Genomic DNA, 15942 nt, shown 5'->3' with positions numbered 1-15942 from the left:
CAGTTGATATTGTGGCTTCATTAAAGGAGAGATTGTTTTTTTTTAAAGAAAAAATATTATTTTTTTTTCAAAGAAAAACATGTAAAATTTCATTTGTAAAATTATCGTATGATATTTTCAAGTAGTATGTAAATTTTAAATGTAAATTTTGAAATATAAGAATACTTTATTTACTTGTAAATCTAATTTCATGAATATAATAATCAGAAAATCCAAATGTCCAAGCATAATATAGTGTACTACATAATGTAAGTAAACATGGAAATGGGTTTAAGCCACCAGAAAAGTTTACACAATATAAAATCCATTGATGACATAAATGGCCCATTAGTTGATCTGTTTATTTTTTAAATCGGAGGATTTTCTAAAATTTTCTAAAACAAAATTAAAACAAAGTGAACATGTCATTCAATCGAATACGATCATCTTTTGTCCTCTCAATCTTAACGCCGTGGTTATGATCAATTTTCAACTTTCTGGGCCACAAAGCATAATATAATCAACTTTTGGTCGCCGTCTCTCTACTGGGAGGGGTTAACCTGGGATCCATCGGTCGGTACCCTCCACAGCCGCACAATCCACTTCATCTCTGACGCCGGCGGCGAACAAACCCTAATTTCACGTCTTCTTGCAGCGATTCGCTGGTTAGTCTTTCCCAGCAATGCCTTAGCCGCCAACGATCTCTGCAACTGCATCCTTCAGAGCTTCATATCTACTCTCTCGTCCCTGCCCAAGACAACGAAGACATCGTTAGCGATGCCTAAGAGACGTGGTGGTTGTTTAGAATGAGAACGTTTCCACCACCAACTCAGGTAAAACATTTATCTGAAAAGTCAATTGTGACGGCATAGCCTGGATTTTCTTAAAATCACCATTTCATTTAAAACAATTACCTTTTGTCAGTGAATATCATGGCGACGCCGATGAGTTCACCGCCTTTTTGACGTTACACGCCTCCCAGAAGAAAAAGGGTCACTATTTTTTTATAACAACGACCATATTTCAATCGAGAGGGCAGGAGTTGAGAAGATGTCACTGCGGTAAACAGCAATTCAGTGGAAAAATTGTGAAGAACACGATGAAATGATGAGAATCATGGAAGTCAACATCCGTATTTATAGATACAATTCTGAGAATTTCAAAAGCGGTGAGGCTGAATAATTAAATGCTAAATAGATTTATTAGATAGATTGAATAAGACGTTTCAATGGCGTCGAAAAGATTGTGGGAGCTAGGAAATGCGAGGGGACAATGATGATAATATGGTTTTGTCGATAGTTGGCCCAGTAAATGCATTTCATCTTAAATTAAAAGCCCCATATACATTCAAAACGAAAATCAAAGAAACTTACTTAGAGTCGGACACGTGTCGACACCAGATCAACCGACTTTATGACCTGGATGCTGAGGTGGCGTAACAGGAGGGAGGCAAACCCTCTTTTATATATATAGATTAAAGACCACTTAAGAAAAAATTATTTATGACTTATTTGCATTAATAATAAATTAACTATAAATTTAAGAAAAAATCTAACAAAATCTTACTAAAATTTTAAATATTTTTATAAAATAACATATTAATTAATTTCATCATTAATAATATAATATTATTAAAACAAGAAAATAAAACTTCTATCCTATCTTATAAATTCTATAATTATATTCAGTATTATATAAAACAGAAGTGATTTATGAATTAAATATGAAAATATATTAAATAGATAAATTAACAAAAAAAACTTTTTTAAAAATTATTTTATTTAAATAAATTATCACTCATTTAAAATTCGACCTCGTCGGACGACTGCTCAACCGGTCAACTGAACTAGCTGTAGTCTCCATACAATCCGGCATACATGAACACCTCTCTCTCTTTGTATCTGGCTCAAACAATTCTAACTAAGAATTTATATTAAACGTAACAATCAATGTTGAACCATTTAACTAAGAATTTCAAATTTTCAATGTTGTTTTCTTATTTTTGAATCTTGCAAGAGACTTTCAGATTTTCCATAAGCACTCTGAAATATCATAATCTAGTGTTCAGAATTTTTTTTAGAAATATCATAATCTTAAATACAGTGTAGCTACGTATATGGTACCTTACGTATATAAAAATTAAGAAAATATATTCTGTAAAAAAGTGTTTAATTTCCCACCGGCGTATATAATACATTCATGAAACTATCATCCCACGTAACAGACTCAACTCGGAATGTTATTACGTATACCAACCTCCAAATCCAACTTTTCTGGATTCAGTATTAACAACATAAATCTGCCAACTCAAACAAATCCCACGAAATTACAATTATTTTAAAACTAAAAAAATCTATCTAGTAATTTACAAATAGGTTCTCTCGAACTTCACTTCCTTGTGATGATTGAAACATCCAGAGGAAATGTTTTTATTTAAAATAATAACATATACATAACATAATTGCAATAAATTTACAGACGAGATTATTGCCGGTTGGTACTTCTAGCAAGACTCTGAAGGTTGCACCGGACGATAGTATCCACAAAGCTAAGAGTCTCCTCCTCCGTGTTCCCCGGCGGCACATCGACGACATATGACTCCACCACAACGGTTCCTTCATCGTCCGACGCATGGAGAGTCGTCACCGATCGGTAGTTCTCGAGCCTGTGGTCCCCACCCACGACGCTAAAGCTTATCACATAACGCTCCTCGTCCAATATCTCGAGCCTTTCGGTGCTAGAGACCGCCGGGAGTCCAGACACGACCATGACCTCCCTAAGATCGCCGGCGTGGAGCCCGTCTCCTTGGACGATACGGCACTGCTTTACGAAGTTCTTGTAAAGTTTAGGGTTATCAAAACGACGCACGAGGGCCCACACGGACTCGAGCGGGGCGTGGATCGTCTGCACCACCGAGGAGCAGCACTTGCCTGGACCAAGGTCATGTGTGTGGTGCATCGCCACGTGCTCTGGCACGTGCATACCTCGCGTGAGAAAGACTCTTCTGATCAGTCCATCGGTTTGATCGGGAGGCTGCAGCGTGTTGAAACCCGTGATGGAGCTGCACCGGTGATGCCATGTTTTATCTCTCTCTCTATAAATGTTGAATTTCTTATTTCTGATGTTATCAGTTGATGAGAAAAGTTATCAAGTTGGTTTTGCTTAAGAAATTTAAGAAGGATGATCAACTTTTTGATAATAAGTTATGGACATATTGTGTGTGTTTTATATATGAATATTTGTAGAAGGATAGAGATAGAGATAGGTTGTGATGTGAAGGATTTGTGTGTGCACATACTCAGTTGTGCTTATCTGTGCTGTGACCATATACGTTATGATCTTATGTTCCAAGATTCCTTACCATAGGAAGCCTCCTTCATTTTTACCAAATCAAGAATATCCACCGAATATTCCTCATTCTATATACTCGAAATTTTATATTCTAGAATCTACAGAGTATGGATAGATTAGATTCTTGTAAGGAGTTAATTTTAGAAAACATAATATCAGCCATCGTGTTAAAAAAGAATCATTAGTATTTATGGTTACGTATCTGACTATCGTTTAACAGAATAGATTCTCTCTGTGGATTTTGGTTGATACATAACTCAAAACATTAATTAGAAAGTTATAAGATAATAGAAGTTACATAATTTTGGATAAATTTAAAATAAATTAAGAAATATCAAAACATTTTTACATTTTTGAAACACATATTCTTAAAACATTATACATTTGAGAGTAAAGTACTAATTAACTATATACATGGTTTAGTTTATTACTATTGAAGTACGTAGAAGCGAGAATAGCATGTACAACATTCCACTCATAGAATGAATGATTAAGATCAAGCATGTGTCACATACAATCATCTTACTTAGTTCTTTTTTTAACAAGAAAGAAATCAAGATAACTAGAAACTAAAAAGTCTCTCCTCTCAGTCTTGTGAACTAAAACCTCAATGGCTCTCAACAGTCGCTGATGGTACTATTGCAAATATCAAATTCCGAAATATATCCAACTCTCACTTCTGTAGATCCAAGAAACTCAGATCGAGGGAACTCATTTACTATCCTGCGCATCGAGCTAGAGAGTGGTCAAGTTGATGGAGTCCAGTTTGCTGTTTCTCAGTTTCATTGTCATAATTAAGGCCCATCAAAGTGTGAACTAGTTCTTGAACTTCTTGTTGTTTGAAGCAGTGTAGCAGGTTTTTTTTTTTTTTTCTGTTACAGTGTGTTATTACACAAAACATCATCTCAGTATATACAATTTCCCTTTTCTAGTCCTTATGAGATTCTCTATCACTAAAAAAACTCAATAGAGTCTCAAAAGTCATGATGGGATTTTTATCATTTAAGGCAAATAACAAGATCCAAAATGTATCCAACTCTCTCACTTCTCCAGATCCAAGAAACTCAGATCGAAGAACTCGTTATCATCCTGTGCCTCTAGCTGAAACGGAGGCAATCCATAACTGGAGTCAAGGCCTTGAAGCTTCTCGGTTTCAGGCAACCCACCTGCGACATTGTCCAACGGGTACGAGACCTGGTCCAAGCCTGTAAAGATGTCCCCATCCAAATCACCTAGAAGCTCAGAAACATCAAACATCTCTGAAGAGTCCCACTGACTCTGATTTAGATCCTCCGGCCAGCCATAATCTGCAACAGACAGTGATTCAGGCTGTTTCGGACAAGATTCTACAACAAGTTCTTGCTTCTTATGTTTCTCTTTCTCCTCGAGAACTTCACTCCAATACCTCTGCTCAAATTCACTTAGCCAATCTGCCTTAACATCCTTCTTCACCTCTTCAGATTCACAATCAACATCCTCTGTTTTCACTTCAACACGCCCTGGACTCCCAGCCGTGCAAACCTCAGACTGATCATCAGACACAGACTTGTGAGGAAAATTAACCCTCGCCAACGGACCATACATGACCCTAGCCGCCTCATCATAAGCCAAAGCAGCTTCTTCAGCAGTAGGAAACGTCCCAAGCCAAAGCCTACTTCCTCTGTTCGGCTCTCTAATCTCAGCGACCCATTTACCCCAAATCCTCTGCCTAACTCCCCTGAAACTACACTGACTATTCTCCGGTCCTCCTTTGCCTTTCATGCAACCTTTCTTTGATCCTTTCGCAGGTACTCTCCGCTTCTTCGGGGAAGAAGCTTCTTCTATGTTGTCGTTATAGTCCTTCCACAACTGAAGCCTCTCAGCCACGGTAGTTCCGTCACGTCTACTTCTCGCTTTCCTCTTCCTCGATGCATCGAGTTGAGTGCTGTTAATGTCTCCGCTATGATCATAAACCGCCATCTTCTTCAGGGAAACAACACAATCTACAAAGAAAGGAAACATTTTTATATCAGAACACGAGTTCAATTGTGTGTCTGAACACGAATCTAATCAATGAGCTGTTGGGTTTCGTCAAACACGGGAAAAAAATCAAAACTTAAAATTGAGGTTATAAAAACAGAGGACCCAAAAACAGAGGACACAGAAACAGAGTACGAAGAACGATAGAATCACCAACTAACCACGAAGACGAGTATTTTACGAGATAAAATTAGGGGAAATGAAAGAAACTCATCATAGATTTGGTAATTACCCAGAAATCAACATATCTATTGGTGTAGAGAACTCAAAAACAGAGTACAAAACAGAGGATAAAGAAACAGAGTACAAAACAGAGTACGAAGAACAGAGTCACCAACTAACCACAAAGACTAATATTTTAGGAGATCAAATTACGGGAAATGAGAGAAACTGATCGATTTCCAGAAATCAACATACCTATTGGCGTAGGGAACTCAGAATCAGAGGTTCTAATCGAAATCAAATATGTTTCTTTGCGGAGATGAATCGATTTCTTGTTTGATCTTCTTGTTCAGTTTACTATCTCGCGTCTTCTTCTCTAGTGATATCTCTTTGTCTCTCGTTTTTGGTCAGTAAGCTTTTACCAGAAATCAAAAATATCTGAGGACGAGAAGGACGGAGGAGTATATATAGCCTTCTCTGGATAGTTCTGATATTTATTTTTATTTTATTTATCTGCGCGAGGAGTAGTGACGTGGCGTTACTTGATTCGGTCGTTGGAGCTTAAGCGTTTTCAACTGTTGACGGGTGGCGCGAATACTTCTCGAACTAACCCGAAACGCGCTGTTGATACGGGAAAGTAAACAATTTAAACCTTTTATTTAAATGAGTTATAGATAAGATCACAAGAACTACTGCATATTTTAATATTTAAATAAATTTCTAAAAGAATTCATTTAAAAAGAAATTAACACACTATCAAAAGTGGCAAGTGATAGCTTATGGTCGCATATGAATCCTTCTTTCTCGACCTTCTCCTTGCCATTTTTATCAAAAGCATGTTAAAAATTCAGAATGGCTAAGTTAATGGATGATGTAAGCCCTTGTATTTCTTTCAGTTTTTTTTTTTAAGTGCTAATTTTTGCTGCATTATTTAAATGCAAAATGTGATGTATTTTTAATTTTAATCTCAAATTGGCTATCAAAAAGTCACACTAACATTTAATATTTGGCAAGAATTAAATATTAAAATTTACAAGAGCCGTGTCTCAATTGGGGCAGCTCAAACTTGGGTGGCTAAGTTTCGACCAGATCAAGAGGATCCTTAATCATATAATAATAGTATGGTTGTAGGGAGTACCAGCCAGCCATAGCCTTTGCATGTGAGTCGTGTGTCATTTCGATACCGTGGCCACTTCATCCACTACGTGTCTCCAACGCCATTGATCATGTCACTCTACGCCATTGCCTACGCACTCCAAGGCCTATCTCTCTTGCTAAGTCTCATTTTGTTTTCTCGTTGCACATGACCCATTCAAAGCCCATTAATGTTTTGGCGGGCTTTGTTGAGATGAACAAATGGAATTATATAAACATGGTGCTCATGTGAACAAAAAAAAACATGGTGCTCAAAATTCTATATTCTTTTCATAATTTTGAATTTCCTTCAAAGACAAACTACAATAATTGGTAAGACAGAGAATATGAACTATGACAAACATTGAACACTTACATTTACTACGCAAAGGGAAACAGGATTATACATTTAATCCAAAGCAATACAAAAAATTTGAATATTCTTCTAAAAATAGCGACTTTCACTCTTGAATCTCGATTAAGAATGATGATACTAGCACACAGGTAGATCATGAGGAGCAGCTTCAAGAGTTTCCAACTCTCCGACACCATTCTCGACCAAAAACGCCATACCAAGGCCCCACTTGATATGAACATCTAAGTGACAATGCATCAACCAAACTCCTGTTTCATTACCCCCACCAAAAGAAAACATTTATTTTTCCTAAATCAAAATGTAACAACTATTATTACATATGTCAATAAGTTTTTGTAATTACCTGGATTATCAGCCACGAATCTGATAACAGCCCATCCATTGACAGGAACAGCCACAGTGTTTCTAAGTGGAGGATCAACTAGGTTAAATTTAGAAGTATCTTTCTTGGGGTTAAAGTTACCAAACCCTTCTGCGACAATGTAGAAATCGTAACCATGAAGATGAATCGGATGATTCTCCGACGTAACAATGTTCGTGTCCTGTAAAACAATCTGAACTCTCGTTCCATATTTGAGTTTATACAGCTTAGTACCCTTAACCGGCTGAAACAGACCCCGGCTTATGTTATTTCCGGTATAATCGAATTTAACCGGCGGTTTAGCTGGAAAATCCGTCGTGAAAACGTTGGGGATTCCGTTGGAATGTGCTTGCAAGAGTGAGAAATTCGACGGTAGAACAAACGACACGTTGTTCATGGAGGCGGTGAACCGGGTCCCGTTTAAGCCTTGGCACCGGCTCTTAGGAAAATTCTTGGGACACTTATCGAGACCTAAACCGATGGTGAAGAACAAATTTTCGTCGATTGTTTTAGGTACGACGACGTTTCGAAGAGATTTGAATTTTCGTGAGAATGACGTCACGGTTTTCGTGTGGTTGAAGGCAGGCAAAGGCGGCATGATTGGTTTAGAAGTGGTTGTTTTTTTACTGTATTGGAGAATGGCTGTGGTTGTGGTGTTATCAAACGGTGCGTTTTGGGCGCTTTGGTAAGCTCTTGCTGCTATGTAGTAGCGTTTGGGCGGTTGGTTGGCGGTTAGAAGTACGTCGGTGGTTTGGCCCGGACCTAACATAAGGACCTTTGTGGTGAATGGTTTGAGGTAGGAAGCGTCGGCTCCGACCACCGTTAGTTTGTGGTTAGCAACCGTGAAAAATAGCGGTTGGTTTAATGCTGCGTTGATCACTCGTAGGAGACTTGTTTCACCTGAATTTACCGGTACTACAACAGTCCCTGCATTTTAAAAAGTTCAATGTATATTATTATTAACATTTCAATAATTAACTAAGATATGTTGTATTATTTTTGTTCTTACCTTTGGTTGAGCAATTATAGAGATCACCGGGTTGGCCATTGATGGTATAAGCATCGGATACATTCGGTGCAGCTCCGGTTCGAGTCGCTTGGTTTATTACATTAACCGGGTTTGCATTCCACCACTCCCCTGATACACAAAATTGCTATTTATTAAACTCTAGAAAAATTTAGATTATATTTGGTTGGAAATATCGAAATTTTGTTAAATTGTAGATCGTGTAATGGAAAATTTTGGTATGGTACGGTATATACCGAGCACGAGGGCGGTTTGGCGATCCGGTTTAGGAAATGGAAAAGAGGAACCAGGGGCTGGGTGGATGATGAGTGCACCGTAGACGGTGGCTCGGAGCCAGGAGCTATGCGCGTGCCACCACAATGTCCCTTCTTGGCCTTGGATAGTGAAACGGTACGTGTAGCTCTTTCCGGGTCGGATTGGGCACTGGGTCACGAACTCAGGACCATCAGCCCATCCAGTTCTCATCTGCCTCACACCATGCCTGTTATTCAAAAAAATAAAAATAAAATATTATTACTAATTCTATATCATTACATAATTTATTTAATTTTATAAAGTTTTATGTTTAAAAAAATAAAATTCAATGAGTCAAAGTGTATATATATGTACCAATGGATGGTGATATTGTAACGGGCACGGTTATGGACTTTGACTTCAAGAGTGTCACCGTCATTGACTTCGAGTGTTGGTCCCGGGAACATTCCGTTGACGGTGATAGCGTTACGGGTCTTGCACAGCCTCTTCACTGGCGTCTCTTGTATCTTCATCACACACACAAGTAAACAAAGACAATTTGTTACTAACGATAACAATTACGTACATATTAATCACTATGGACATGCAGTTTTTATTGTATAATATTGAGGACGTACGACGAAGTTATGGTGTTGAACTTTAGCGATAATCGATGAGGCGGAGAGAAGGGAACAAAATAACAGCCAGAAAGAGAAAGTGTTAAGGGTCGTCATCGTGTGTGTTTGAAACTTTTAGCTATTATTTTTAAGATAAAGTTTTATAAGGTGATTAAGAGATAAGATGAGAGGAGGATTTGAGTGATTTTGAGAGAGGGAAAGATGATTTTTATACTGCGGCGATTACATGTGAGTTATTGTGTTAATTTATGTGTTGGAAGATTTATGTTCTAATTATTCAAAAGAAAACTAAAATTCCCGGTCACCAACATATTTAAGTGTCTATATCAGTTCGTTGGCTATGTTTTTTTTTGCTTCCTTTCACACTTTTCATCGAAACCATAAAATAATTTTTTAATCAAGCTTAACAGTGTATTTAAAATATGTTAGTTGACGTAAGATTAGATTAAACACCTAACAAAGATATTTCCAGTGCCAGATAAATATTTGGATGTTAGACAAATTTGATACTAGCTAGTATTCCTGGAGTTTGTATTATTTAATAAAAAATAGTTGATATTTGCAACAAAAAAGCTAGTAAATCATGGACACAGTTTATTTGATGAATATTCTTTTTGAAAAGGAATGTTAAATTTATTCATCTCAAAAACCTTTTTTACAATTAAATGCAACTATTTAATGAACATTTTTTATATTGCAGAATCATATTCTGGAAACTTTATATTCCACGCCATAGGTTTTAACTTGTAAAATGTGTAACTTATTCTATGTCGCCCTCTTTGAAATTGAGAAGAGAAACTGAGACATTGAAAGGGAGCAAACTTAGTTGAGGGGAGTAGTTGCACCCAACACTTGCATAATTTCAACAAACTGTAGTTGAATTGAACTCGAGTCATTTCGTATCATGTCTAGTGTGTTCGTGCCTCAAGTTTATTACTTAATTTATAAGTTTCTTTGTCTTAGCAAATCAACCGATTATTAATCATAACCAGAAAAATGTTTTTGGTAACTTGATACCAAAAAACATTACTTTATTTTATACATCACGTATAATCATATAGACAATCGCTAAATTGTTAGATATGAATGTTTCAAACTCTTAACAAAATTTGAAGCCTGTAAGATTTTTTTTTGTCATTTGTAAGCAAATATTGTTTAATAGCATAAACTAAAGCAATTTTTTCTTTCTTGAATTCATTTTGATACAAATCTATGTTCATTGTTCATAAGTTCAGTTAAAAAAAGAATAGTCTTTAAATTTGATGTTGAACTCAAATTCCATATTCATGTACATATGTCGAGTTGTTCACAGATAAAGAGGCATATTAAGTCTACTATCTCATGATTTCCTTTGTTTGTATATCACCAAACATATATAAAACTAATATAAGCATATGCACTTTAATAGAGTGTAACATTCAAACAATAACTAACTGCCAATAATAACGTCACCTTTTCTCTTGCAGTAATTCAACTCTTTCATTATGCATTTTAACAAACATTCACGATCAACTTTCTTGTTTTTTTTTGTTTTGACATACATTCACGATAAACTATATGCTACGTTATTCCTTTGTCTCGTTATTTTCCCATTTGTCATTTTCCACAGCAAAACAAAGACTTTAAATGAAAACTGTGGAAAGAGCAGGTGTGACACTGACATTTTTGGTTGGGCACTGAGAATCAGATCTCAGACTCAGAGGAAACAACATTCTGATAAAGACAAACCAGTATTTTCACGTGGACCACAACAACTTAAGGTCATTAAAATGAGGCCGATTTTAAAGGCTGTGTAAATAAAAAACAATTCACTTCCAGCAAAACAAATAAATAGTTGAACACTAAAGTTGAGGCTCATAAACAATTTTACATTTTATTTAAATAATACTCCATTTTAATAAAATAAAATAAAATAGTTGTTAAAAAAAACAATTCACTTTACTAGAAGATACGGCCCTTTCGGCGATTAATCACTTCTGACGGAGGCCTTTTAATCTAAGGCCCATTTAAAAACCCAGTGTAATAGAAAACAATTCACTTAACCTTCAAAACGGAGAGGTTGATACGCTGAATATAGCCGGATTGAAAGGTCTATGCTTTGTCGAATCTATTAACTTTGTTTGTGTAATGTGCATATACTCTCGATGTGTCTTTTTTTTGGTATGAAAATGAACGTAGATATGCCCAACACTAGCAAGAAAAAGAGAAGCTGGAACACAGGTTCTAAGCAGGCATGGAGAGATGTTCTGATCATGTAATAATCAAATTCTTTCTTCGCTTTTTCATCTTGCAAACTGCTTCCAAGAGACTTTGTTTTAGCAATAGAAGCGGACAAGTTGCTTCCTTGCGTCTTTTGTTTGATAAATTTGTGTGTTTATAACAATGCCTCTCTGCCTGGACGTTTGATTTCAGAATCTAAATGCTCAAGGACGATTTAGTCTAAAAACCAAGCACCAAAATCACACACAAATTAGAATTCTAAATCAGAAAAATCACAGGCTTATCATCACTCGCTTGCATGATTTATTTTCATGAATGCTAAGTTCTTAAAAATGAATAGGAAATATTGTATTTAATTGCAAGATTAACTTGTCAGCTCTTAGATTATTCCTTGCCAAAAATGGGTTGATTAGCTCTGTTCTACTAGCCAATGATAAGATCCAAGAATACTATAGAAGTTAATTAAAGCATCAACTCTTTTCTGCCATTCACACTTGGTCGTAGAAAATATGTATTTTACTCATATGTGGTTGCTATTAATAGATAAGATTCATTAGTGTAACGATCAACATTCTATATCAAGAAGGCCAAAAGAGATAGTTTGTGAGGCAAGTTGCATACTTTTCCTCTACCCACCCACCTAAAGCGTTTACCATCATCCCACTGAAGTGCTGATGCAACGTATCAAATAATATGCAACATTCTTGGTTACACAGTCAAATATTTATATCCAAAACTGTTATATAAAAACATATCTCAGTGGCGATAATTTTTTTTTACTCTTTTGGACTAAAATAATGGAAGACAAGATATATGGTTGACTTGGTCCGGTCTGGAAAATGTAAAAATAAAAAAAAAGAGTGGAAAGCTTGATTAGGCATGTACTTTCGGCTTAGGAATCTTGAGAATTGAGATACCATACACATAGAAGCCATCGAAGACAAACCCTTTTTCTTAAACATAAAATCGAAGGCAAACCTCAATCGAAACTATCATATATTAATTAATTAGGAGATGACGGTTGTTAGTATTTCTTTTTAAATATATAAATAATCATTAAAATATATTATTATATCTAATATATGAATGTAAAGTTATGTGTTGGTATAATTGTGTTTCTCTTAAATAACTAATTTATTGCATGTATATGTTTCATGTTGAAAGCCTTTACAAAAAAAAAAGAAGAATGCATCCTTTTCTACGATGTGTAAAAATGCCTCCGTTAGAATTTTCCATAATGCGACTAAAACCTACAACTTTGTATTGGACAATCGTTTCCAATCTAACTGTCTATTTTGTGTCAAGATATACGTCGATTAGATACATTCTTGTCATCTTGTTAGCAAACATTAGCTCTCTTTTTTCAGCAGTTACTAATTTATAAATTAGATTTTACGATTAACGTCTGCTTCAGACTTTAGTCAGAATACTCATTAAAAGAGCTAATTGGAGAAATAGCTACCTTTCTCTTGAGTAGCTTACACGACATCTTCTCAATGAAGTATATTATCAAGTGACAAAACTCTCGTAAAACGATTGAAACGCGAAGTTAATTGGTAAATGTTTACTGTTCGAACAAAAAGGATAAATGTTTACTGATCTCTTTAGTTCATTCCGGTTGAAGAGTTTGTGCTTTGTTAGTCTTATACTCTTTACCCCTAAATGTAAAATTAAAGCATTTTGTATTATTATCTATTCATTTTTAGTTACATCAATATATCATGTTATCATTCATCGTGCGACTAATCAATATAAAAATTACGCACAATAACAACTATTTCCATTCTTGAGCCAAACAAGAAGATTCATAAATTTTCTTCATCTCGAAGCTTAACCAATTGAGGCACAATCTAATAATCTTAAATACTTTTTTATTTGAAAATGCGACAAAAATATATAATGATTATGTCTATATTCCCTGGTTCTTATACTATATTATGTACTTCCTACATCGTGGTATTGACAATAGGGATAACCCAATATCTCTAATTAGAATTTGTAATAAGCAAACTTTAACCGGAGAACAAAATTCTCGAGAATAAACTTAAAAGTTGCATATTATCTCTATAAATTTAAAGAACGTGGTTGAAATCCTTGTGATTTATTTGTTCGAATGATCCAATAACTACAAAATACAACTGATATTAGGATTCAGCAAATAAATAACTAACACAAGGTAAATCAATTATATAGCTAGAACTAGAAGGAACAGAAAAATTTGGAAGGGCTTTTCTTGATTACTAAAGATGGTTTGCTTAGCTTTTCCTTAACCGAAGTTATTTTAGATCGGTGTGAAAATGAGACCCAAGAAGCCAAGAAGGTATCAACTTTAAGAGTTGATTTGTTATTAATTTATTTCCAACTAGTTTGATTATTTATTAAACGCATATAGTAAACTGAAAAGTGACAGGCGTGCCTCCTCCCTTGTAAAGTATAGAAGCCGCGTAGTGTAAAAGTATAAGACTCTCGTGCTCTTAATTCTTGTTTTATAGTTAGTCTTACATCCAAATATTAAAAACATTTGATCGTTTTACGAGAAAGATCTTCACACTGTGTTAGTTTTACATTATTTATTTGCTTAAAATCCATAAAATTTAGAAAATCAGTTAGCTCATACATATGGTTATGGATAACAGAATGGCCTGTGTGATGATTAAGAATACCTTTTACGTGCAGGGAAAAAAACTAAAGAGTGAAAGCTTGATATGTAAACATGTAATATTATGTTTCTGCAAATATTAATCAAATTAACAAAGACACTTGCTGGGAATTCAAGCAAGAAAATTTAACAAACATAGTGATGTATTATCACTTTTCCATAAAATCAAATGTTTGGTCCAAAATATTAATTAAAAAGACAGGCCACTATTCTTGACAACTCTCTCTAACAAACTATTCTCTACATTTTTACATGGTATGCTGAAGAAAATATAGATACATGTCTAATCCATAATATGTTACTGTATAAGGCGGCTTTGTTACATGATTTATTACTACGACTTCTAACCTAAATTAGTTATGACATCAAAATCAACCAAACTGTTGTATAAGATAGCTAAGGCGACTTACACGGTGTTTTTTCCATGTGCTTTGTTTTTAGCTGCATTGTAGAATCAGTATAATTTGAAGTTACACTAGTTTCAACCTTTCCTTTTCGTTTACCATGAAGGTACGTTCGAGCTCATCCTTTGGTAGTATTCATGCTAGATTCACAAATGTAGATCATCTCCCCAAGTGTATCACAGTACAACTGTACAAGAAGCTGTAGAGCTGAGGAGCAATAAAGTTAATATCGAGATTCACCAACGTTTAGGAATCGGAACGCAAGTGAAGGGCCTAACATCTAATATCCAAAGCTTGAATGAGAGCTGAGTGCACTTCGTTTTCTATTATTGTCTGTTAATATAAGCACCATCAACTGTAATAAGGGTCAAAATAATAATTAAATAAACTTTAGACCAATTATACTTTTTGCGTTGTTGTTTGCGAAGTCTCGATCATCATTTATATGTACCGAAGTCACTCGACTGAAATGAGAGGGGTCAAGTCATTCCAAATTTCCAATAATCATGCTAAAAACAGTGGGAATTAACAGATTTCGATTTGACGAACAAAAAAAACTAGAGATTTTGGCAAATATGCTTTCGGCCTCTATTTAAAAGAAGACGTGTTTGCAAATAATTACTTCTTTTGTCTTGTAGTAAAGATAAATTCACTAAAGATGATAAATTCATATAAATTATATGAATATGATTAGTATATCGAATGATGAAAACAATAAGATGGTTAATAAAATGTTTGACCTTTCAAACAATCACAGTGATACCAATTAAAAGAGTATATGACGCGTCTTTAATATTTTGTTTTGTAACACCCTTAATTATTTACAAACAATCTCAACGATATATTTGGATGATACATAAACTAACAGTTTCTTCTTAAATAGTGTCATGTAAATCACGACCAAGTATTAAGCTCTACAATCTAATTTATTTTTCAATCCCATTTTTCTAACACCACTAATCCCATTAATTTAATCTCTTATATCTAATCATTTTGCAAGTCAACTATCTAAAGTCTTCGACTTAATTTGATGGATATACTAATTACTTGACACAAAATATTACTGCTCAGAAGATTGGATCGTTTGTGATTTAGGTTCAAACCACCCTTGATAGAAAGGAATGAGGGATTATTTTTTATATCAAAATTTATAAAATCTGATTTTAGACCTATGGTAATAAAAAAAATACCGCTGAGAAAGTTTGTATTAGCTACCACCAAATTTTAGCAAAAAAAAGGAAGAAATTTGTATTAGCTTCTCTCACCGACGTTGATGTTACCAATTGAATTAATTCCATGCAAAAATGAATACTAAACCCCAAAAACAAAGTAAATAACTTAAAACCATATACATTTTTCAACGCGTTAGCTTACCTGT

General features: G+C 34.9%; 3 protein-coding genes across 3 annotated transcripts; all 3 read right to left on the bottom strand.

Annotated features, from left to right (window-relative positions):
* Positions 1–200: 200 nt before the first annotated feature.
* On the bottom strand, positions 201–3557 carry LOC103850583 (abscisic acid receptor PYL5-like). Its single transcript, XM_033285654.1, has 2 exons — positions 894–3557; positions 201–726 (listed from the first exon to the last, which is right to left on the bottom strand). Exon 1 carries the CDS (start codon positions 2959–2961, stop codon positions 2464–2466), a length of 498 nt encoding a protein of 165 aa, XP_033141545.1. The 5' UTR covers positions 2962–3557; the 3' UTR covers positions 201–726; positions 894–2463.
* A 618-nt stretch (positions 3558–4175) lies between these two features.
* On the bottom strand, positions 4176–6154 carry LOC103850582 (dehydration-responsive element-binding protein 2A). The gene is made up of 2 exons (XM_009127352.3): positions 5767–6154; positions 4176–5312 (listed from the first exon to the last, which is right to left on the bottom strand). Exon 2 carries the CDS (start codon positions 5287–5289, stop codon positions 4372–4374), a length of 918 nt encoding a protein of 305 aa, XP_009125600.1. The 5' UTR covers positions 5290–5312; positions 5767–6154; the 3' UTR covers positions 4176–4371.
* A 752-nt stretch (positions 6155–6906) lies between these two features.
* LOC103850581 (laccase-12) lies at positions 6907–15763 on the bottom strand. The gene is made up of 6 exons (XM_009127351.3): positions 9282–15763; positions 9019–9170; positions 8646–8890; positions 8392–8520; positions 7365–8309; positions 6907–7269 (listed from the first exon to the last, which is right to left on the bottom strand). The coding sequence occupies exons 1-6, from the start codon at positions 9375–9377 to the stop codon at positions 7139–7141; spliced, it is 1698 nt and encodes a 565-aa protein (XP_009125599.1). The 5' UTR covers positions 9378–15763; the 3' UTR covers positions 6907–7138.
* Positions 15764–15942: the final 179 nt, after the last annotated feature.

The sequence above is a fragment of the Brassica rapa genome, chromosome A02, assembly GCF_000309985.2.
Source record: "Brassica rapa cultivar Chiifu-401-42 chromosome A02, CAAS_Brap_v3.01, whole genome shotgun sequence".
Classification (NCBI taxonomy): Eukaryota; Viridiplantae; Streptophyta; class Magnoliopsida; order Brassicales; family Brassicaceae; genus Brassica; species Brassica rapa.
This window is presented reverse-complemented; position numbering and strand designations above follow the sequence as displayed.

Bases quoted from the DNA above. Each gene is read 5' to 3' on its own strand.
- LOC103850581 (XM_009127351.3), bottom strand. From the start codon at position 9,377: ATGACGACCCTTAACACTTTCTCTTTCTGGCTGTTATTTTGTTCCCTT. The intron at 8,891-9,018 runs GTACATATATAT...TTTGAATAACAG, and splicing joins TACAATATCACCATCCATTG to GCATGGTGTGAGGCAGATGA. The intron at 8,310-8,391 runs GTAAGAACAAAA...TTTAAAATGCAG, and splicing joins CTATAATTGCTCAACCAAAG to GGACTGTTGTAGTACCGGTA.
- LOC103850582 (XM_009127352.3), bottom strand. From the start codon at position 5,289: ATGGCGGTTTATGATCATAGCGGAGACATTAACAGCACTCAACTCGAT.
- LOC103850583 (XM_033285654.1), bottom strand. From the start codon at position 2,961: ATGCACGTGCCAGAGCACGTGGCGATGCACCACACACATGACCTTGGT.